The sequence below is a fragment of the Pan paniscus genome, chromosome 19, assembly GCF_029289425.2.
Source record: "Pan paniscus chromosome 19, NHGRI_mPanPan1-v2.0_pri, whole genome shotgun sequence".
Lineage (NCBI taxonomy): Eukaryota > Metazoa > Chordata > Mammalia > Primates > Hominidae > Pan > Pan paniscus.
The window spans coordinates 93,497,877-93,521,873 of record NC_073268.2 but is presented as its reverse complement, the minus strand read 5'-3'; the positions used below and the strand labels follow the sequence as shown (position 1 = coordinate 93,521,873).

At 55.5% G+C, this 23,997-nt stretch overlaps 2 protein-coding genes across 11 annotated transcripts in view; both read right to left on the bottom strand.

Moving 5' to 3' along the window:
• SEPTIN9 (septin 9) overlaps nucleotides 1-23,997 on the bottom strand; it is a 220,269-nt gene that overhangs the window by 31,886 nt on the left and 164,386 nt on the right. The window contains exons 1-2 of one of the 10 annotated variants that reach the window (XM_055102083.2): nucleotides 18,246-18,457; nucleotides 17,504-17,665 (exon numbers count right to left, since the gene is read on the bottom strand). The exons of 4 other annotated variants lie outside the window; for them this stretch is intronic. The gene's annotated coding sequence lies outside the window, so the exon portion shown is untranslated. Of the gene's footprint in view, nucleotides 1-2,326; nucleotides 2,344-2,383; nucleotides 2,482-14,675; nucleotides 14,693-17,503; nucleotides 17,666-18,053; nucleotides 18,071-18,245; nucleotides 18,458-23,997 lie in introns of those variants that run through there. 5 more of the 10 variants (XM_008971564.4, XM_057300359.2, XM_057300361.2 and 2 more) reach the window with 5 other exon arrangements.
• LOC100986561 (uncharacterized) overlaps nucleotides 18,610-23,997 on the bottom strand; it is a 30,502-nt gene continuing 25,114 nt past the window's right edge. Inside the window, 2 exon segments of the mRNA XM_055102084.2 lie at nucleotides 18,610-23,502; nucleotides 23,504-23,995. Coding sequence (XP_054958059.2) covers nucleotides 23,380-23,502; nucleotides 23,504-23,995 — 615 coding nt within the window. The 3' untranslated portion in view covers nucleotides 18,610-23,379.

Genomic DNA, 23,997 nt, shown 5'->3' with positions numbered 1-23,997 from the left:
CAGCTATTGCAGCTAGATCTCCAGGGGCCGGGCCTGGGCCCTCCATTTCCATTACTCCAAATCCACTCATCCATCCCAAACTCCCATCAATGTTAACCCAACACATCTCACAGCCACCTGCAATCTAAGCCACCACCATTAGCTGCCCCTGTGCGAATCCCTCCTCCTCAAAGCACCAGGGGGCGTGTGTAAAATTTACTAATCTGATGATTTCCCTCTATGAAGCCGTGACTGGTTTCCATTGCACCTGGGATATACCAGATTCCTGTGGCTCCAGAATCCTGTCCTACCACCGACGTGCTGTGTGACCCTGAGCAAGTAACTTAACCACTCTGTGCCTCAATGTTCTTACATGTGAGATGGGATAATAACATCTGTCTCATAAGAATGCTGGGGATCAAATGAGATATTTATTTATGAAGCACATAGTGTTGTGCCTGGTCAGTAAATGCTTGAAGTCTTTGTTAACAAAACACACGCCCCTAACCTACTCTTCAGCTTCCATCCACGCACAGCCTCTCTGGCTGCCTTTCAGCTCTTCCAACGAGGCTACCCACAGAGGTCCTCCCTGCCGGGACCATCCCTTCCCCATGCTGCTCCTAGAACTCCCACTTGTTTTCCTGGGGTAGCTCATCTACACTGGGTCCCTCAGTTTTTGTTTTTGTTTTTGTTTTTGTTTTTTGAGATGGAGTCTCACTCTGTCCCCCAGGCTGGAGTGCAGTGGCGCTATCTGGGCTCACTGCAAGCTCTGCCTCCCGGGTTCACGCCATTCTTCTGCCTTAGCCTCCTGAGTAGCTGGGATTACAGGCGCCCGCCACCACGCCCGGCTAATTTTTTATATTTTTAGTAGAGACGGGGTTTCACTGTGTTAGCCAGGATGGTCTCGATCTCCTGACCTCGTGATCTGCCCGCCTCTGCCTCCCAAAGTGCTGAGATTACAGGCTTGAGACACCACGCCCAGCCTAGGTCCCTCAGTTCTTACACACGTGGCCCTCCGATTGCTGTCTGGGGTCTGTTGCATTCACTACCCACAAAACCTTACACATCCAAAGCACCCAGTAAGACGCTGTGAATGAGTGAATGAATGAATGAATGGCCAGTCTGCTGTCCTTTCGTCCGGCCCCTCGTCTCTCCCAGACCAGCATGGGGGCAGCCACGGTTCCCGTCTACCCCGGTAACACCGCTCCCTCTGTGCCGGCCGCGCTGGCCAGAGTCCTTTCCCACGGCGTCTCCGCGGCTTTGGTGTGTGGCCGCCTGTGAATGAGACTCATGATTTCCGGCTTCCACCATCCTTCTGGAGCCACAAAGCATTAAGGCGGAAGGATGGATGGGCTTCCTGGGACAGCCGGGGTGGGAGGCCGGTTCAGGAAATTTTCTTCAGGAAATGGTCAGTGTGGGATGAGGCGCCCGGTGGGGAGGGGAGTGGGGTGGGGACTTGGGGCCTGGCTGTTCTGCAGCCAGGGACCCTAATCCCCACCCCCTTCCCCGCCCACTCCCCAACCCCAGTGCTGGGCTCAGGGCCCCTGGGGTCTCTCCCAGGAACACAGAAGACACAGTAAGGACCAGGGACACAGGACAGGCAGAGCCCATGGGCAGGAGGCCTCCAGCCAGAACACCTGAGCCTATGCCTGGCTCCAACCAGACACTGAGACCTTGGCCAGGCCACTCCCCACGCTGAGGCAGGGGGGCCCCTTAGAGGCCACTGGTCCCCAAGCACTGCGTGGAAGACATGCCACGGAGAGCGAGCATCTTCTGAGACACCAGCAGAAGGTCAGACGTCTCGCGGCCCAAGGATGACTTGGTCCCAGTGTCTATCCATCCGCCGTCCTGCATGTAAAGCCTGACGTGACATGGCCGGCCCCAACGGAAGAGTGATTCGGGAACCGGCAGAGCGGATTTAGTAACTGGCAAACTGGATTTAGTAACTGAGACACTGCCAGGGGCTTGGTAGAAGTCCTCTAATGTACCAGACCCAGCCCTGACCCCCACAGAGCCCAGCCGAGCACTAAAAGGTGCAGAGGCCGAGCTGAGCACCAGGGGAACACTGACCCCAGGGCTGACCGGTGCTGTGCACGCACTCTACAGTTTACAGACGGCTCACATTTACTCGATCGCATCTGACCCTCTCCTGCGAGGCCTTCCTCAGATTCTCCGTTCCCTAAAGTAATCAGCTGTGCCTTCTGAAATCAGAGCAAAGTAATAAAACTGCAGTAATAGCGTGTTCTTATGAACGCTGTGATGTTAGCTGGTTAAATGAGGGAGCCCCCAGGGTCTCCCACACTGCCCCGACCCTGTGTGCCTTCTGGTCCTGGCCCACCCTCCATACCTCCTGCTTCTCCTCTTTCTCCTCCTCCCGAGGACCCAGGGCCTGGGGTTGACCTACTGTGGGACTCCAACGGTGACCTCCTGGAAGAAATGCCCGCTTCTTCCCTCCACCCAGTAGTGACCCCTGGCTCGCTCACGCTCACGCTCACGCAGCTAACACAGGCAGCAGCCAGAACCTGGAAGCTCCTGGGGTGGGAGCCTGTCCCCTCCCAGGCCCTTCCAGCCCGAACTCTGGGAAGGAGCTACATTCATATGGTAATTTCTCCCAAGGCTGGGAGGGGGAAGGGGCCTGGCCCGGGCCTGACCACTTTCCTGAGGCTGCGCCCACTGGGCCCTCCAAGCCAGCTGGGCTCCTCGGCTGCATCTCTGAGGGATGGTAACAGACTGCAGTGCAAACTGCCTACCGGCTGGCTGGGGAGTGGGTGCCCAGATGCGGGCCAGGGCCTTCGCTTTACAGGCTGTGTGGTGGTTTAAAGTGGGCACTTTCATGGGCACACATTTGTGTTACAGTTTACTCGTGTGTGTGTGTGTGTGTGTGTGTGTGTGTGTGTGTGTGTGTGTGTGTGACAGTCCAGAAACATGGTAACATATAGCTTCCCCAAGATGTTGGCCCTGGGAGACCTGCTCACCTGGGGGCCCCAGCACTTCCAGCCTCCCCCAGGAAGGTCTTGTCTCCCTTGGTTTGAAGTTGGCCCCAGGGAAGAATCCTCTCAGAAAAATAAGTCACTTCCCCCAGCCTCAGCCCAGCCTCCTACCAGGGGTGAGTTACACCAAACTCACCCTCTCCCTCCCCTCCCACTTCCTCTCTCACGCTGCAACTAGCTGCAAGTGGCTCACCCACCCAGGCCTGCCAGTCTACCACAGAAAAGACACTCGAACTTTGCATTTCCCCTTTCTGACTTGTTCTGGGCTCCAACAGGCAAAGGAAACTGGAAGTCAGCAGCCAGGACCCAGCTGCAGGCCCCCGGGGCCACTCTGCGTCCCCATCCTGGCCCCACCCATCCCTGCGTTGATTCAATGTCCATTCATCCTAGTTCAAGGAGCGAGGCCTGGACTCAAGATAAAACAAAGGGGGACTTGGCCTCCTGGGGCTCACAGTGCCCGGTGCCGGCGAGACAACCTCAGAGTACAGCACAGAGAAATGGCTGCGACACGGACTCGCAGCACCTGGCTGGCCAAGCACAGCAATGCACCCCGACCAGGCCTGGGTCCCTCAGCAGACACATGGCTTAAAGGCTGGTTGGCTAAACCACATGATCTTTTAATTACCCAAGAGAAATGAAAACATGTTCACACAAAAACCTGTAGGCCAGCACTCACTGCAGAATTCTTCACAACAGAATTATGCCAAAAAGCAGAAACAACCCAAATGTCCATCAGCAGATGAAGAGATACACAGTGTGGTCTATCCACGATGGAATATTATTCAGCCATGAAAAAGAATGAAGCACCAGCACCTGCTACAATGTGGATGAGCCTTGAAAATATTCTACCAAGTGAAAGGAGCCAGACACCAAGGCCACATATTGTACGATTCCACTTATACAAACTATCTAGAACAGGTGAATTCATAGAGACGAAAGCAGATGAGCGGTGGCTAGGGGCTGAGAGCCCAGAGTTGGGAATGGGGATTGGCTAATGGGGGCAGGGTCTCTTTTGGGGATGATGAAATGTGCTGGGTTTAATGGCGATGGCTGTGTAACTGTGATGGTTAATTTCCTGTGTCAGCCGGGCGCAGTGGCTCACGCCTGTAATCCCAGCACTTTGGGAGGCCGAGGCGGGTGGATCACGAAGTCAGGAGATTGAGACCACGGTGAAACCCCATCTCTACTAAAAATACAAAAAAAAAAATTAGCCGGGTGTGGTGGTGGGCACCTGTAGTCCCAGCTACTCCGGAGGCTGAGGCAGGAGAATGGCGTGAACCTGGGAGGCGAAGCTTGCAGTGAGCCAAGATCGCGCCACTGCACTCCAGCCTGGGCGACAGAGCGAGACTCCGTCTCAAAAAAAAAAAAAAAAAAAAAAAAAAAAAAAAAAAAAATTTCTGTGTCAACTGGACTGGGCTATGGGGCACCTAGGTAACTGGTCAAACATTATTCTGAGTGTGTCTGTGAAGGTGTTTTTGGATGAGTTTAATATTTAACCCTTTTACCTTTTAGAAAAGTTCAGCTCACTGCCAGCACTCACTTAATTTTACATAAACACGCTCTTTGAGGCTGAAGCAAATCTGACTGGATGCTCTGTGTGAAAATTAAATATAAAAACTGGCCAGGCGTGGTGGCTCACGCCTGTAATCCCAGCACTTTGGGAAGCCGACATGGGCCAATTATTTGAGGTCAGGGGTTCGAGACTAGCCTGGTCAACCTGGTGAAACACCGTCTCTACTAAAAATACAAAAAATTAGCCACGTGTGGTGGCAGGCACCTTGTAATCCCAGCTAAACTCGGGAGGCTAAGACTGGAGAATCACTTGAACCCAGGAGGCAGAGGTTGCAGTAAGCCGAGATTGTGCCACTGCACTTCAGCCTGGGCAACAGAGAGACTCCATCTCAAAAAACAAAAAAATTAAAAAGAAAAAAATTTTTTAAATTGTTCCTGCAGTTATTTCTTTTTTTTTTTTTTTTTTTTTTTTTTTGAGACGGAGTCTCGCTCTGTCGCCCAGGCTGGAGTGCAGTGGCGCGATCTCGGCTCACTCCTGCAGTTATTTCTAAGCAAAACAACAGAGTCATCTGAGTCATCTATTCTGGAAAAATCAGATTCATCAAATGAATCTTCAGCCAACAACTGATCAAGAACAATGTTAACATCACTTGTAGGAATGCTGTGTTCTCTAGGATTTGACATTTTCAGCGATCGAGAATTACTATTTTTTTAAAAATTTTATTTATTTTTTTTTTGAGATGGAATCTTGCTCTGTCGTCCAGGCTGGAATGCAATGGCGCGATCTCGGCTCACTGCAACCTCTGCCTCCCGGGTTCAAGCAATTCTCCGGCCTCGGCCTCCCAAGTAGCTGGGATTACAGGTGCCTACCACGCCTGGCTAATTTTTGTATTTTTAGTAGAGATGGGATTTCACCATGTTGGCCAGGCTGGTCTCCAACTCCTGGCCTCAGGTGATCAGCCTGCCTCAGCCTTCCCAAGTGCTAGGATTACAGGCATGAGACACCACACCCAGCTGAGAATTACCATTTTTTTAAAAGGAAATACCACTACTAAAAATGGAATGCTATAAACAGAATGATGTCTTTTGTTTCCAAAGTTGATATACTAGAGTGATGTGAAAATAATAATAAAAGCAAGATACTTCCTGGCAAATTTATCTTGGGGTGAACGCTGCAGCCACAAGCACTGCTGGTGAGTATTCTCGGGGCAAACAGGAAAAGGGTGCAATCAGGAGCCTGGGTAAAGCAGACTGTGTCCTCCGATGGGGGTGGGCCTCACCCGATCAGTTGAAGGCAACAGGGCTTGGAACGCACACTCCAAGATACAGTGCCTTGGCATAGTAAATATTTTCAGCTGAAGGAATTTAAGAAACGGCAGGTCCAAGAAGAACTCACTGACCTGCCCCTTCTCTGAAGTAGATCATAAGCGCCTCATGTAAGAGGTGCCCTCCCTACACCCAGCGGAAAGGAACAGCCTCATCTCCAGAGACAGAGGATCTGAGAGGGGCGCCAGTACACAGGCCTTGCCGAGACCCCCACGGGCTCACTGTTCAGCTCATCTTTTGTTGCTCTGTCAGTTTCCCACGACTTTCCACTCTTCATCAAACCCAGCATAAAAACGCTCAGGCCTAGGCTAGGCACAGCAGCTCACACCTACAATCCCAGCACTTTGGAAGGCCAAGGTGGCCGGATCACTTGAGGTCAGGAGTTGAAGAACAGCCTGGCCAACATGGTAAAACCCCATCCCTACTAAAAATACAAAAATCAGCCGGGTGTGGTGGCACACGCCTGTAGTCACAGCTACTTGGGAGGCTGAGGCATGAGAATGGCTTGAACCCAGGAGACAGAGGTTGCAGTGAGCAGAGATCATGCCACTGCACTCCAGCCTGGGCAAAAGACAAGCAAAAGAAATAAACAAAAAAACTGCTCAAAACAAGCAACAAACAAATTTAAAAAACAAGCAAAACAAATAAAAACTGTTCAGGCCTAGGCTGGGCACAGTGGCTCACACCTGTAACCCCAGCACTTTGGGAGGCCAAGGCAGGAGGACTGCTCGAGCCCAGGAGTTTGAGACCAGCCCGGGCAACATAGTGGGACCCTGTCTCTACAAAAAATAAAAAACTAGCCAGGCGGGGTGGCACATGCCTGTAGTCCCAGCTACTTGGGAGTCTGAGCTGGGACTTAAGAGTGAGTTCAGAGCAGCTCCCGGGGCCGGCAGCTGGGCCCCAGCTTGAGCCCAGCAAGTCAAGGCTGCAGTGAGCCATGATCGGGCCACTGCACTCCAGCCTGGACGGGCGACAGAGTGAGACCTTGTCTCAAAACAAAACAAAAACCGCTCAGGCTAACGGTTTCTCTGGGTCTTCATTTCCTTATGAAGGCTCGGTGTCAAGTAAAACTTACTTGAATTGTTATGCTTGTTTCCTGTTAATCTCTCTGTCAGTCTAATTTCCAGGGTCCCAGCCAATGAATCCAAAACCGATAGAAGGAAAGGGTTTTTTCTCAGATTCTGTTCTGATCAGGTCTTTGTAATTTTGTGACAAAAGCCTGAAGGTCTGAATAGGAGGACACAAGGCCTGAGTGAGAGAGAATTCTTCCCGCTTAACCGCCTTCAACCTGGAACATCAGATTTTTCCTGCTTCAGACTCAAACTGACACATGCGCTTTTCCTGGGTCTCGGGACTGGAACGACGCCATTGGCTCTCCTGGGTCTTGGGCCTTCAGGTGGACACCAGAGCCGCAACACGGGCTCTCCCGTGTCTCCAGCCTGCTGATTTACTCTGCCAATCTTGGCACTTGCCAACCTCTGTAATGAGGTGAGCCAACTCCTCATAATAATAAATCTCTTCATCTAAACACACGTACACACCTTCTATTGGTTCTGTTTCTCTGGATGACCCTAATACAATCGCTTTGTGAATACAGCAAAACCATTGAACTGTAGATTTTAAAAAGGTCAACGTCACGGTATGTGAATTCTATCTCCATAAAGCTATCACTTAAAACAGCAAGAAGAAGCTGGTGAGCCCTGTGCACTCCTCTGCAGACAAGAGCAGGGACAGCGTCGTCCTTGCCCTCGGATGTCCCCAGCCTCCAGCCCGAGTCTAGGAACATCTTTCATGTGCCCCCTCCTTCAATTCTGTAGCCCAAGGGTGGGGGCGGTCCTCAGCCTGGTACCTTCTCTGCAGCTCCTCACCCTCTCCTCACACCAGCCAATGGACACAGAGGTCCCCCCATGGATTTTTATTTTTATGTATTTATTTTTATTTTTTTGAGACAGAGTCTCACTCTGTCGTCCAGGCTGGAGTGCAGTGGTGTGATCTCGGCTCACTGCAACCTCCGCCTCCTGGATTTGAGTGATTCTCCTGCCTCAGCCTCCCGAGTAACTGGGATTACAGGCACGTGCCACCACACCCAGCTAATTTTTTGTATTTTTACTAGAGGTAGGGTTTCTCCATGTTGGCCAGGCTGGTCTCGAACTCCTGACTTCAGGTGATCCACCCGCCTCGGCCTCCCAAAGTGCTGGGATTACAGGTGTGAGCCACCAAGCCCAGCCTCCCCACAGATTTTTAAAAGGGCCCTGGGTAACACAGACTGGGATCTGCTAAGTCACTAAATGACCCTTTTAAATAAAGAAGGAAGTCATAAACCTCCACTTAAAAGGAGTGGGGGATGGCAACAGAAACACAGCCAGTCAGAAGCCGGAAGGGTCTCACTCAACTCATCCCCAAGGTCTCTGGGCAGAAGGGACAAGGGAAAACCTGCCTCCCAAACACCCCACTCGGCACCCTACTCCCCGGATGCAAGATGCAGCTGTGCATAGCGGCAGCAGTGAGGACCCTGGCCTGGCAGGCCCCCACATCCCTGGCTGAGGGCTCCAGAGGCCAGGGCTGCTCAACAGGACCAAGAGGAAATGGCCACAGGAGCCCCCAGCTGCTGGGGGTGGCCCCCGCGGTTTCCTGGGCTATCTCTGGTGGACCCACTCCAAATCTGGTAGAGGCCCAAGCCCTCTCGCTCCCCGTATCCCAAACCCCAGCCACGCCAGCCAGGAGCCTTGGGGGATGAGAAAAAATTCAATTAAGCCCCACTGTGCTGGGTGACATAGGACCCAGAAGGAGAGGGGCCCCTGGACTGCTCAAGTTTAATGATAACTTCAGCAGTTGGGTCCCCAAGTTAATTAGCTCTTTCCTCCCCAGCAGTCCTCGGGGAGCCCCACGGTGAGCTGTGAGGAGCCAGCCCAGCACGGCACACACAACGTAGGGGCCTTCCCGCACTCCCACTCCACAAACACCAGGGCCCCTCGGGGGACCAGCCTCCCAACCCTGAGTCATTTCTCCCCCACCACTCTCTCAACAAGGAACAGAGAAGGAGCTTCTACTGCTTAACCAGATGTAGAAACTGACGCACGCACAGAGAGGTCACGTGTGATATGGTTTGGACGTTGTCCCCTCCAAATCTCATGCTGAAATGTGATCCCTGATGTTGGAGGTAAGGCCTGGGGGGTGTGGGGCTTGGGTCATGGGGGTGGATCCCTCATGGATGGCTTGGTGCCCTCCCCACGGTCACAAAGTCCGAGAGATCTGATTGCTATAGAGTCTGGGAGGGCTGGGTGAGGTGGCTCACACCTGTAATCCCAGCACTTTGGGAGGCCAAGGTGGGTGGATCACAAGGTTAGGAGTTTGGGACCAGCCCGACCAACATGGTGAAACCCCGTCTATAGTAAAAATACAAAAAAATTAGCCGGGCGCGGTGGCATGCGCCTGTAATCCCAGCTACTCAGGAGGCTGAGGTTGCAGTGAGCCGAGGATTGTGCCACTGCACTCCAGCCTGGCTGACAGAGCGAGACTCCATCTCAAAAAAAAAAAAGAGTCTGGGAGTTCTCTCTCTCGCCATGTGACGTGCCAGCTCCCCCTTCACCTTCTACCATGAGGAAAAGCTTCCTGGGGCCTCCCCAGAAGCCAAGCAGATGCTGGCACCACTTGTACAGCCTGCAGAACCATGAGTCAAATAACCCCCCAGCCTCGGCTATTCCTTTATAGCAACTCAAAATGGACGAACACAATGTATTAGTTTCTCTTTCTGGACCCCACAATGTGCCTGGCTGGGGCTGTGCTCTGGGGAAATGGCAACTGTGAGGTCCTCACAGACCGGGCCCGGGTCTTAACCACAGCCGCATCTCAGCACCTTGATATTGCTGAGTGGATGCCCAAAAAGCACTGCTGGGTGAATGCGCGAGTGAATGATGAAGATGGAGGTGGCTGTTGGTGCCAGGGCAAGGCCCCAGGAGTCTGGGGAGGTGGCACCAGGCAGTTCAGGTCAACGGCTAACCCTGGACAGGGCCGGGAGGCAGCCAGAATGGTTAAGGACAGCTAAGGGACTTTAGGCAAGTGGCCTCACTCTTCCCAGGCGGGCAGGAAGCAGGAATCAGACCAAGGGGTGCCAGGTGGTAGTGGCACTCAGGGGGCCTGAGGAGCAGGTGCAGGCTCAGCAGGGCTGGTGGTGCCATGTGCGGGGCCGACCGTGGCCCCGTTCACTGCCTCCAGCTCCCGGACGCATGGGCCCATGGCCCCCAAGGCCCTCCTCTGTCCCCACGCCCACCTTTCCAGGCTCCACTTCCAGACACCAAGCCATTTTCTCACTCCCATCTCTCCCGTTGCCCCTATATCTGAGCTGACCTCCTCCCTGAGCTCTGGTGAAATTCTAGAGAGCCCAGAGGTGCAGCTCACACTCCTGCGCCACAAGGCCTTTGCAGTCTCCACCTTCCTGGGACACTCCATCTTAGAGCTGGGTGTGTACTTATCTCACTGGATCAGAAACTTCAGGAAGGCCTGTCTTGCATGCTCCTGCTCCCCACTTCCCGCCCGCCACTCAGCCCGTGGCTGCCATGTGGTTGGGCCTTGGCAGCCACCGCAGCTGGTAACACACACTTAGCACTTCTGTGTCCAGGTTCCGTGCTGAGCCTCTTCAGTTTCATCTCCGTTTGTCCTCAAAATGGTCCCTGACATGGTAACCATCATTATCCATTTTTCAGACAAAAGACCATAGCTCTAGGAGAGGAGGAATGGCAGGTCTGAGGCCACGTGGTTCGTAACAGGCAAATGGACCCGGCAGTCACTCTACCCTCGAGTGGGGCTCCTCCCTGTCTGCAGACCTCGCTGAGGTTTTAGAGCCTGGAGCCAGTGAGTCTCCACTGAGCACAAGGACAGCGGCGGTGCCGGGGCTGGAACAAGGCAGGGGCCTCCCAAATCACAGTCCCGGCTGTGGACCCACCTCGGGACCCCGCCCTGGCTGGGAACCTTGCTCCAGCCCACCCGGGACACCTTCCCACCCTGAGTCCTGCACTGGGCTGTGCACAGGGTCTGCTGAATGAGTGAGGGCAGGAGGGATGGTGAGCAGGGTAGAAAGCGACTATGGTGGGTAGGCTTCTGTTGGAAGCTTGAAACATTCCTGGCGAGCAGGAAAATACCAGGGGAAGAGGTTACAGCCCTCAGAAGGGCTCGCTGGGGACTGTCCTGCAGCCCTCTCATCGGGACAGGCAGAAAATCCAGCCCCCCTTCAGGGTGAGTCCAGGAAGCCTGTGGGGGCACAGGCTCTAGCTAGGGTGGCGCGTGGGTTTACCCAGGGCACGCTGCCGTGGCCCACAGTTAGGTTAAACCTCATGTATTCTGTAAATAATTATTTATAATAAACAAGGCTTATTCACCCTCTAAGAAGAGTAAAACATTACAGGAGGCACTTTCTCACCAACTAAACACGTCATAGTGACTTCACTGCGTCACTGAGGGAGGGCATCAGGGTGCCCGGTCCAGAGTAAACTGTGGCCAGGGGGACGGGCACACTGCCAAATCGGCCGGACCTCCACCCCTGAAAATGTGGGCTAAATTCTCTTCAACAAGTTACAAGGAAATTCAGTGTGAACCCCATGTTTCCACCACTATCGGCTGTTCTGGAAGACTGGGAGGAGGGGTCTTGCCTTTTCCCCACTCTTGGTCACAGGGTTTGAGGCCACAACTTGGACTGGGGCCCCAATCTCCTTCCTGGGGAAGAGGCTCATTCAGGGTGTCTGCCAAGGCCCAGCGCATAAACACGGAACTCGCTTAACGTCTGCTCCGGCACCTCTGGGCCTCCCACACTGGGTTCCCCTATCTGACCCCTCAAGCAGTGAGAGTGATGGGGCATGGGGCGCCTCTAGGGGAGACTTGGGGAGATGGAGCAAGGTTCCCAGCCCAAGGTGAGGTCCCGAGGCATGGTCCATGCAGTGATGCTTCTCACGGGAGGCCTGAGGCATGACCAGGAGCTTGGAGACTCAGCAGAGGTCTGGGCATGGGACTCTCGGTACGCAGCCAGAGCAAGGGCCGAGGCTGTATGGATCCGAGCAGGTGACCCTCTGCCATCGGGTGCCATCTGTGCCGGGCCCTGTGCAGCCATCCCCATCTCACTGAGCTTCAGGGAGGTGAGGCAACCATCCCAGGCACACAGCCCCGGGGGCAAAGGCTGGACCCAGGTGTGTCTGATTCCAGAATTCAAGAAGACAAGCAGAGGAGTCTGAGTCCCCTGAGACCGCAGTGATGGCTTAGTGCCTCAGGATGGCCAGGCTGGCTCCTGCAGCTTTAGTCAACCGTGCCCTCCTTCAGTCATCCAGGGTCCCAGCGCTGGTCCCTGAGACCTGGTACTGGCCATAGGGGCCCATCTCTGGCTGTGGACATCTAGTGCTGGTCACTGAGATCTGGTATTGGCCGTGGGGACTTGTCCTTGGCTGTGGGGACCCAGCGCTGGTCCCTGAGACCTGGTACTGGCCATGGGGACCCGTCCCTGGCTGTGGGTACCCGGTGCTGGTCCCTGAGATCTGGTACTGGCCATGGGGGCCCGTCCCTGGCTGTGGGTACCCGGTGCTGGTCCCTGAGACCTGGTACTGGCCATGGAGGCCTGTCCCTGGCTGTGGGTACCCGGTGCTGGTCCCTGAGATCTGGTACTGGCCGTGGGGGCCCATCCCTGGCTGCAGGGACTCAGTATTGTCCATGGGGTCTGTCCCTGGCTTCGGGGAGCCAGTAGTGCCTGTGGGGCCCATACCTGGTGGTGGGGACCTGGTGCTGGAGGATCCTGACAGCAAAACTACAGAGGCGACAGGTAACAGCAATCCATTAGCACAGCGTGTGGCCTGCCCTAGCCGCGGCACCTTCCTCCACTCTGTGCCCTCTCACCACAAAGCCTAGTGCAGGTAACGAAGCCAAGAGGTGGAGAACCCGCAGGAGGACGCACACCACACCTGCTCCTCGTGTGGCGTCCTGCACCCTGGGTGGCTGAGACCCCCTGCTCCTCCTCCAGGCCTCTCCGTGCCAGGTCTGCGCTGTTCTCCCTGGCCTCGGCTCCCACCCGCCCGGCCCCCCAGCTACAGACAGCAGCGATTCTCCCTCCCACTCAATGGGGCCACTGTCCAGCCCATCATTAGTCTTCAGGGCTGGCAGATGACACCGGCCACGGGCAGTGTTTCCTCCGGCCCCAGCACACAAGGCACAAAAGACACCATCCTGCCCCAAGACCCTCCTAGTCACGTGGCGCATGGGAAGCGGTGCCGGGAATCTTCCAGGGCAGTCCCCTGCCCCGGGGGAGAGTGTGTTCAAATCCCCGAGGAAATGCTGCTCTTTGGCCCTTTTTCTGAAAAACCCTCCAAGGAGACCTTGTGCAGAGCGTGCAGGGAGAATGGAGATTCTTGTGAGACTGTCTTGGGCTAGCCTCACAGAAACCACAAACTATTTGGATAAAAGTTGAAAATCTGCGGTCACACAATGCTGACCATTCATTCAAACACTCGTTGAGCAAGCACCTATGATGTCTGGGAACTCAGGACGTGGATCGACAAGACACAATCCTCATGTCCGTTCTAGTGACAGAGAGAGAGACGGCACCATCAACCCCGCCCACTGGGGGCCCCCTTGGAGGGGGCGTGCAGGTTCAGGGCTGAATCTGCCCAGTGGATGTGCCACCCACGTCTGCGTACCTCCTGGTCCTGTGGTGGCCCCTGGAACAAAGGCTGAGAGATAAAAGACAAGATCTGGGGGAGGGAGGACGTCCATGCACATTCCACTGGGGACACCAGCAAGGATGACTGTTCAGTGACCGTTCAGATGACCGAGTCACCTGGTGCTTGGAGCCTGGCACCCACAGAGCAGGGCGGGGGCAGCAGGCCCTGCCGGGGGCACAGGCCTGAGAAGGGAGTGCTGCCAGCCGGGCTCGACGGGACAGAGAGCGAAGGGCCCCCTTCCTGAAAGCCATGCAGAGGCCGGAGGTCAATGTCAGCAACTCCATCAACGTCAGTCCCCTGAGGCCGACCCAGAGTTGGGGTTCCAAGAGCAGTCTTGGGCGCTCAGGAGCCAAGATCTCACAGAGGGTGTTCCCCACCCTTAGCTTAGGGATAGTGACAAATCTGGAGTGCTTCTGCCCATGGTCCAACTACTGAACCCAAATGAATGCATTGACAAATCGCATTTAGTGTTATTTATAGGGAAAAAAAAAAAAGAAAGAGAGCCAATCGCATTTAGGCTGGCCGGCCAGGGGGAGGACAGATGGGCCATCACCTCTGCCACTTTTCGGGCCCTTTGCACTGACCCCCCACCCCCAGCAAAACCAAGGCCCAGCCCCTTCCCGCAGCCCTGGAGTCAGCTGGGATGAAGCAACTCCTGCAGGCAGATCATTAAGTCTACTGTGATGGTTCCAGCAGGGAACCCAGCTCAGGCCACAGCAGCTCAGGCGCCTGCAGAAGGCCCAGACCTCTGGGTGTTAAGCTCTCTCTTCCTGCACCCCCTCCGGGGCCCGGTGGGCAGTGTGCGATTCCCAGGGTTGATGAAAGAGAGGAGGAAGAGGCTGAGCGGCGGCGAGTTTGAACAGCCAGCCCTGGGAGGGGCTGAGGTGGGGAAGGTTCCCACTGCTGCTCTACAGGCCCCGGAGCAAGGCTCCCATGATTCCACCAGCAGCTGGGCAGGCACAGGCCCAGGTGCTGAGTGTGCCAGGATCTCCGCTGCTTCCTGGGTGGGGGCGAGAGGGACCCTCATGGGCCTGTAATTAGACCCGCGCCTTCCCAGCCAATTCCTCATCAAACAAACTCACACGTACAGCGGACTGGGCATGGCCGCCACCCTCGGGAGCCCTCCTGGGAAAGCTTCCCAAGGCTCTGCTGAGCTCGGGGAACAGGTCCCTACCTGTCCGGGAACCGGGCTGGCACTCAATAAACAAATCAAAGCTCGGCGCCGGAAGGCAGAACTCTGGGACTAGAGTCCCAGCCAAGGGCCACAAGTCCCTCAGGAAGCCTCTTCCCCAAAGAGTGGCTGTGGGACGCTGGGAGCCTCCAGGGTGGTCAGCCTCCAGGTCTTCCCAAAGCCCAGGTGGTATCGATGCTCTGTGTTAAGGTGAGGGCTGCAGAGAGGGGCCGGCGGGGAGGAGCCCCCACAGCTTACCCTGGCCATTGACCCTACTCTCAAGCATTGAAATAAAGCCCTCTTCCCACACTCCCGGCCAGGGAGAGAGGGCGGAAGCCCTAAACATCCGGGGTGTATGGGAAAGGCTTACATGTACAGAAGAACCAGATAACGGAAGCTGCTGGTGGTGGTGACAGGCTTCTTAAAGGGGCCTTGAGACCTTTGACACCGGCAGGGAAGCCACACACTGCACCAGGCCTGGGGGCAGGGAGAAGGGGCTCCTAAGGACGGGGTTGTCCCGTCCTGTGGAAGTGCCTCGCATTGTCTGATAAGAGCAGCTTGGACCAGCCGTGGCACAACAGGAAGTTGGGAGAATACGGTGGCCCAGGAGGCTGGCCAGGGCTGGGGAGTGGTCAACCCAGAGACTCTGGTTGCCCAAGTGGGTCTAGGGCTTCCGGGGTGAAAGTCCTTGTGGAGCACAGTGGACCCAGTGTTCGGAGGACAGATCCCAGGCCCAGATAAGGCTTTTTTTTTTTTTTTTTGAGACAGAGTTTCACTCTTGTTGCCCAGACTGGAGTGCAGTAGCACAATCTCAGCTCACTGCAACCTCCACCTCCCAGGTTCAAGTGATTCTCCTGTCTCAGCCTCCCGAGTAGCTGCCATTACAGGCATGCGCCACCATGCCTGGATTAGCCAGTATTTTTAGTAGAGACGGGGTTTCACTATGTTGGCCAGGCTGGTCTCGAACTCTTGACCTCAGGTGATCTGCCTGCCTTGGCCTCCTGAAGTGTTGGGATTACAGGCATGAGCCACTGCGCCCGGCCAACAAGGCCATTTTTGACATGGAATGCTGGTCTGACCACAGTGCTTGATGGCTTCTGCCTGCAACTATGCCCCCGCCTTCCATTAAAACAGGGCTCTCAGGGCAGAAGTCGCATCTTCTCATCCCAGAGTGCCCCACGCCACCCCCCAGGCGCACACAGTGGGTCCTCCCCACCGCAGCTGAATTGGCCCCATCACTATCACAATGACAGCCTACAGGGGTGGGGGCTAGTGGGAACACAAAGTGGCCGATGCAATAGTGTCTCAGCCACCCCGACACAGAAATGGCCAGGGGACAGGAGGGGCAAGCTGGGAGTCAGCAGCAACTCAGGTCTCCAGAGACGAGCATTAAAAAAGGCAAGCCACACCACAGGCCTTCCTTGACCACATCTCAGCCTAAAAGAGACCCAAGGAGAAACAAGAATCCCACCTTTCCAACAAGGACTCGTATACTAGATGCTAAGCAAACACCTTCTTCCTTTTCCTGAAAAGGAGCTCCTGGGGCTGCCGGGGGAGTTGGCCAAAGAGAATGACATTCATGGAAACACACGTGGCCCCATTAAGTTTCAAGGCAAGGTGGCAATGAATGGAGGAGGAAAACCCACAGCATTATCAGGGAATGGGGCCTTTTTCTGCTTCCTCCTCTTCTAACGGGTTTTCTCATGTGGGATCCAAACCAAATTCCAACTCCGTCCTGATCCAGCAGGTGCTGTCTCCACAGCCCCGAACAGACCTGCCAGAAAACCACTGCTCAACCTGCTTCCGGGTGGCATATTTTTCTCCGGGAAAGGAATTACAAACTTATCTTAGATGAGCAGAGAGCTGCTCTGACCAAAACACAGCAGATTTCACATCAAAAAGCAAAGAGAGAGGGGCCAGGGATGAAGTGCAGCAGGCTGGAGGCTGAGTCAGTCCCCAGAGTCACTGGGACGGCGTTTCAGGAGCAGATGGCATTGCCTACAAAGCTCCTCGCCCCTCCCTGCTTTGAGGCCGGGGACCACCCCCCCGTTGGCTGCATGATTTAGTCTCTGGGGTTCTCCCAGCATGAAAAGACCCTCTGAAAGCAGGTCCGTTAGGGAGATCCCTCAGCCCCTGCTCACTGACATGCCTCTGCATGGCCGACACGCAGCATGCCATTGTAGAGAAGCAAAGCACACGCAGACCAGCCCCGCCAGCAGCACCCTCCCTCCCCGCTCCTCCCAGGAACGCCCTGCACATATCCAACACATCCAGGAATCCAGAGCTGCGCTGTAGCAGCAGCTCCCTGGATCCCAGTGCCGGCGCCGCGGGGAGCTTCGGTTACGGCATTTCGAGCGTTGAGACTATCTCCAGCCTCCCGCCAGCCGGTCTTCGGGAGCCCAGAGGGGTGATAACTTGAGCGGAGTGATTTTAGAGAAAGCGGTGGCCAATTCGAATTTCTTCCTGGCCCTCCTGGAAGCCAGGGAAACCCCTTGCGAAAAGGAAACATGTTCCAAGAAGCTCCGGGCAGGAGGAGAACTTAGCCACTCAGCTTAGTTGGCCAAATATTTACAAAGAGATAGCTGTGACCACACAAAGCCCTATTCTTCTATTTTGAGGCCGAAAATCTGGTCCCCGCGTGGAGATCGAGCTCCCCGCCACCCCTCTCCTGGGGACCCCGCTCGGTCCTGCCGGCCTCGGGCCGGGGCCCAGGGACAGCGTGGCTCCCGGCCCCGCCACCATGGCCATCGGGGTCCGCCTCGCGGCCGCGCCACCTGAGAGCCCCCGAGCCAGTGGTGCAAGGCTGGGAAGAACAAAGGAGCAGGACTCACCCCAGCAGCGGAACGTCGGGCTGCGCTGGACGCGCCGAGAGCCGCGGCCCGCCCACCGGGTCACATGGCTCAGAGCCGAGCAGAGGATCAAAGGGGCTTTGTGGCCGCGGAACAAGGAGCCTCCCAGAGCGCGGGGCAGAGGTAGGGAGGGACCTCGACTGCCTGGGAAGGGAGGCTCGGTGGGGAATTGCTCCAAGGGGGCAGGGCGAGGGGAGCAGGAGGAGGGGGCAGGCAGAGATAGGGGCGCCCAGCGGCAGGCCCGGCGCAGAAGCAACCTGAAGGCACGGGAGGGACGCCAAGGAGCTGCCACACGCTAAAGGAAAGTGACAGGGTCCCTGGGAAGAGCGAGGGGGAGCTGCTAGGAAGAAGAGAGGGGAAGAGGCTCCCAGGGACCTCTGGCCATGCCATCCTTGCCCTTGTCCCTGTGCTTGCCAGAGGCGGTGCCCGTGAGGAGCCCCCTCCTCTCAGCCAGGTCCTGAAACTGACCTGGACACCCTCTCTCCTTGTGCTCTGCCTGACACCCCTGCTTCCTAGGTGCTCCCCCACCTACCTGCTCAGACATCGCCACAGCTGGGCTCTCAGGGAGCATGGCCAGCCACCCCAGAAAGCCATTCAGACCTGCAGCCAGGGCTGGAACACAGCCACCTGGGTTTGTCCCCTCTACCCCAGGTGCTTGCTGGCTGGGACCATGGAAGGGAGAAGGAGCAGGAGAGGAGGGGCAGGGGATGGGGGCGCAGCTCACCCTGAGCTCTTCCTCCGAGAGCCTCTGGATTCAGATCCGATCCAGCTCCTGCCTCTCCAGCCTCTCCAGCCCCTGGGGGACCTGGCCAGTGAGTCAGTCTCTTCCTCTCCCCCTCCCTGCAGGCCTGGGATGTGCTGGGACCCAGAGGGGCACAAGCAAGGGGGTCCCCAGAGGAGGGAGCTGACACTATAGGGGCTGGGCCTGGACGCTGGGATCTGCCAGACCCATCTCAGTGCCACGACCTCTGAACCCAAGTGAGTCACTCCCAGCAGGGGCGTGGCCACTCCCACACTAGGAGAGAGCGCCTGGGAGTGGGCTCGTTCCGAGGGCTTGCTGGGGGCTGGGAGGGATTCACTCAAATGGAAAGAAGCCTTTGGTGACACCTTCTGAGGGCCAGGGGCTGAATTCTGGAAGCTACACCCTCAGGCAGCCCCTACAGGACCTGCCTGACTGGGCTCCACACACTCTTACCTTTCCCATCCCGCACCCCCACACATGGCTGGGGGTGACTGAAGCCCCGGGGCACCCGCCACACTGGCCAAACAGGCCAGCCACGTCCAGCGGCTCCCCAGCCAGCAGTCACTGGCATCTGACCTGTCGCTTCCCACTCCTCATGGCCAACTTTCCCCCTAAGGCCTCCTGGTCCCACGGCCCTCCCCACCCTCACAGTGAACGGCCGTGGGGAGCTGCTGCCACTGGTCTCCGGGCGCCAGGCCAGAGCCGGGGGAGTGTCTGGGAGACGACTGCATGCCCGGAGTCCCGTTCCCATCTGAATGGGAGGGAGGCTGGTGGCAGATCAGAGACCTGGGTTCTGAGTCAAACACTGAAATCCAAGGCCCTGGGCCTGTCACTCAATATCTGTGGAATTTGACCTTCCCCATCCATAAAATGGGCACCACCAACACCAGTCGCCAAAATTACAGCAAGACACACATGTCTAGGCCAGGAAGTGCGGCCACTCAGAAAATACAGCTCCCCCTTCCTCCAAGAAGCTAATTTCCCCAGCACTGGGAGTGAGAAGAGCCTGTCTTTTCCACTGCCTGCAGCCCAGCCCAGGGCACCCTCATCACTGGCCCCTAAAGGGCAGCTCCAGAAACCACTGACAAAGGATGCCAGAAGGAACTCCTTTCTAGCCAGGTGTCAGGGTCAACAGAAAGCCTCGAGGATGCAGCTCCCACCACGCCCCTGCCCCGTCGGCCTCTCCCTCCCCGTGGGCAGAACCCTTCTTCCTTGGCCCTCCTCTCCGAACCTCCTTCTCTTTGCCTCTGGCCTCAATCTGTCCCCCAGCTTTCTGGCCCCCCAGGCTTTTCCCAGGGCCCAAGACCCTGCTCTCCTCCAAGCCCAGCCTCCTCCCCTCCTCTGCCTCTGGATTCCTGAGCTGAGAGGCCAGCATCCTGGGTGCTTTGCTGAGGTGGCCGCCCCTCTTGCAGTGGTTCCTCTTGCTGTCACCAAATGAGGGTCTCCAGAGCACAGAGAAGGCATCTCCGGTCTGGGGCTGCATCCCCCACACAAAGCCTCTGTCCTTCAGCACTTCTCAAAGTTCTCTACCGCTCAGCACACACTCAGCATTCAGGTAGAGCAGCCCCAGAGCCTTCTCGGCTGGCCCTGGGTCCAACCCCCCAGCACAAACGGCACATGGGCCACAGGCACATGGGCCACAGACGCAACCTTACATTTTCCAGCACCTACAATAAAAAATGTAAGAACAAGCCAGGCACAGTGACTCACGCCTGTCATACCAGCACTTTGGGAGGCTGAGGTGGGCAGATCACCTGAGGTCAGGAGTTCAAAACCAGCCTGGCCAACATGGCAAAACCCTGTCTCTACTAAAAATACAAAAATTAGCCAGGCATGGTAGCAGCCACCTGTAATCCCAGCTACTTGGGAGGCTGAGGCAGGAGAATCGCTCAAACCTGAGAGGCAAGGTTGCAGTGAGCCGAGATCGCGCCACTGCACTCCAGCCTGGGCAACAGTGTGAGACCCCATATTTAAAAAAAAAAAAGAAAAGAAAAAAGAAATCATTAAAAAAAGTAAGAACAGGTGATATTAATTTTAATATCATTCACTTAACAGAGCCCAAAATATCAATTCAACATGTAATCAATGTAAAAATGACAGATATTTGATATTCTTTTCTTTCCCCCTTGCTAGGACTCTGAAACCCAGAGTGCACTTCACACACACGGCACCTCTCCATTTGGAATCACCACATTTCAGGTGTTCAAATGGCCCCGTGCAAATAGCAGCTATCATGCTGGACAGTGCAGCTCGGAGAGTCTCAATTTTTTTTTTTTTTTTTTTTTTGGTTGCGGGGGAACAGAGTCTTGCTCTGTCGCCCAGGCTGGAGCACAGTGGTGTGATCTTGGCTCACTGCAACCTCTGTCTCCTGAGTTCAAGCAATTCTCCCGCCTCAGCCTCCCAAGTAGCTGGGACTACAGGCGCACACCACCATGTCTGGCGGCTACTTTTTGTATTTTTAGTAGAGATGGGGTTTCACCATGTTGGCCAGGCTGGTCTCGAACTGCAGACCTCAACTGATCTGCCCGCCTCAGCCTCCTGAAGTGCTGAGATTACACGCGTGAGCCACCACGCCCATCCTCGGATAGTCTCAATTTGATCCTAGGATAATACCAGGTCATCAGAGAGCTGTTGATTTGGACCATATTATGATTTGAACCTCCCAGATCATTCTCGGCACCATGTCTACAAGCCACATTTAGAGGACAATAGGATACAGCTTGGTGAAACACACAGCGGCATCTCTCATAAGACACTGGTGAGGCCACAGATCCCACCATCAGTGTCACCCGCCTGGGGACATTTCACTGTCAGAAAATGCAGAGCTTCTCCTAAGAAATGAATGTGGCCAGGTGTGTTGGCTCACACCTGTCATCCCAGCACTTTGGGAGGCCAAGGCGAGCACATTGCCTGAGGTCAGGAGTTCAAGACCAGCCTGACCAACATGGTGAAACCCCGTCACTACTAAAAATACAAAAATTAGCCAGGCGTGGTGGTGTGTGCCTGTAGTCCCAGCCACTCAGGAGGTTGAGGCAGGAGAATCGCTTGAACCCGGGAGGAGGAGGTTGCGGTGAGCTGAGATCACGCCACTGCACTCCAGCCTGGGCGACAGAGCGAGACTTCGTCTCAAAAAACAAACAAAAAAAGAAATGAATGTTTTAGGCACACGCTAAGTATCTCTTAGACGATTCCAAAGATATCAATTACTGTGACTGACGACGACTCTTCCCCTTCCCTGGGTGTGCCTGTCCTGCTTCCCTAGCTCACAGGTGCTCAGGACTCAAAGGCAGCCCGCCACAGGCCATGGGATCTGGCTGGCTCAAAAGGGAGAGTGAGGCCATTGGAATTTTCCCAGGAGTGAGTCTGAAGCTTGGAATGTTTTTTGGTGGAGGGTCCTGAAGCTAGGAGGCGATGCAGACGTGGGGGCTGAGACATTATTTGGGGCCATTTGCAAAGAGGGATACTCAGGCAGTGACCCCAAGGAAGGAGCAAGGGGAGGAGAGGGCGGCACATCGACGCCCCTTCAACTCCTGCCCTTCCGGAGGCCTAGGTACTCCACACGCCGGCCTCCCTGCATGGATATCCTTCCAATAAGCAACTCATCGTGCTCATGTTTATTTATTTTAAAGTCACACAGAATTGCACTTATTAAAAACGAATTTATGGAGACAGAAAGCATTCTGGTGGCTGCCAAGGGCTGGAGAGGGCGAATGGGGAGTGAGTCCTTCATGGATACGGGGTTTCCCTTTGGGGTGATGAAAAAGTTCTGGCGCTAGACAGTGCTGATGGTTGCACAACACTGTGCTCAATGTTACTAATGGCAAATTTTATGTTCTGTGCATTTTAGCACAATAAAAAAATATACATTTAAAACAACAGAATTCAACGTGTCCTTTTTTCCCCTTGAGCCAGTTTGTTTTCTTGCTTTATATCTTAAAATCAAAAGGGCCCTGAGATACACCACAGGCCCCTAGGGTAGGCTGAATAACTGTCCCTCCCCAAACTGTGTTACCTCATGTGGCAACAGGGACTCTGTAGATGTAACTGAAGATGTTGAGATGAAGAGATTACCCAGGTGGGCCCCAAATCACAAGCGTCCTTTAAGAGGGAGGCAGGCCAGGTGTGATGGCTCATGGCTGCAATCCCAGCACTTTGGGAGGCTGAGGCAGGCAGATCACCTGAGGTCAGGAGTTCGAGACCAGCCTGGCCAACATGGCAAAACCCTGTCTCTACTAAAAATACAAAAATTAGCCAGGTGTAGTAGCACATGCCTGTAATCCCAGCTACTCGGGAAGCTGAGGCAGGAGAATCGCTTGAACCCAGGAGGCGGAGGCTTCAGTGAGCCAAGATTGTGCCACTGCACTCCAGCCTGGGTGACTCCGTCTCCAAAAAAAAAAAACAGGAAGGCAGAGGGAGATCTGACTGCAGAGAAGGAGGAGGCTGTATGAGGATGGAGGCAGAGGCTGGAGGGATACAGCCGCAAGCCAAGGAACTCCAGCAGAGCCTCCCACCCAAAGCTGGAAGAGGCAGGAATGGATTCTGCCAACACCTTGACTTTAGTCCGGTGAGACTGATTGGCTTCTGACCCTTAGCACTGTAAAGGAAGAAGCCTCTGTTGCTTTAAGCCACTGAGTTTGTGATAAGCAGTTACAGCGGCAACAGGAAGCGAATGAAGCCCTCAGTCCATTCCTCCGCCCACAGCAACACAGGCGCTTCCTTGTGCAGAACTCTGCCAGGCAGCCAGTGAGCGGGACAGGACACCTTCCCGCCCCTACTCGGGGTTCTGTTTGGATTTTCCAAGGCTGCTGCTCTTGAGATAGTGAACTTCCCACATCCACAGAGACTCATCTCAAAGCTGAGAAAGTGCCCCCTTCAAGGGGCGTCAGAAAGAAGGCCCCAAGGTGTCCTTGCCACATGTCCACCTGTCTGTGGGCAACACCCACAGTCCTTCCTCGTGACCCACCCAACAGAAGGGTCACAGGGGAGGGAACACCATTGGCCAGCCTATCCCACAGCAAGGTCCCACTCTGGAAGCCACAGGGGACAGTTGGGACTCCCACCTCCAACTCAGCCAACTGGGAGAAGAGCCCAGAACAGTCTTGGAGGCTGACACCTGCTAGGAAGTGTGGTGACACCCACGTGCTGCTGAAACACACAGCAACACAGCAGCAGAGAGGAGGGGATGTGGTTTCACAGCTTCCTCCCTACCCACCCAGCACACATGTGTGCATGCGCGCGCGCGCGCACACACACACACACACGTGCATGCACACATGCACCAACCCCCAGTTCCCAGGCCCTGCACTCTGCTCCTGCCAAGCTCCTTGGCCACCACCAAGCCAGGTTGTGAGCACAGAGCTCAGCCTTCCTGCCAACTCTTTTCCAATCCATCCTGGGCGACACCCCAATGGGATGCAGCAGATGCTTCCCATCAAATGCCAAGAGCAATATCCCTCCCCATCCTCTGTGAGCTGGTGGCCGCGCTGCTGCATGGGGGTGCAGAGGAAAGGGCTGGGGAGCAGGAATGTGGTTCTGAGGGCTGGTATGCATTTGTAGCTGTGACGCCCTGAGGCAGCCCACATTTCTACCCACAGACCAACCTTGAGAAGGGGCTGGGAGCACCCACAGCTCCTGCCACCCTTGGGTTGGCAGGCTGGGGAAACCCTGAGTAGCCCGAGTGAAGGCCGTCCCCAGGCAGGCATGGTGGGACAGAGGGGCCTCTGCACATTTTCTC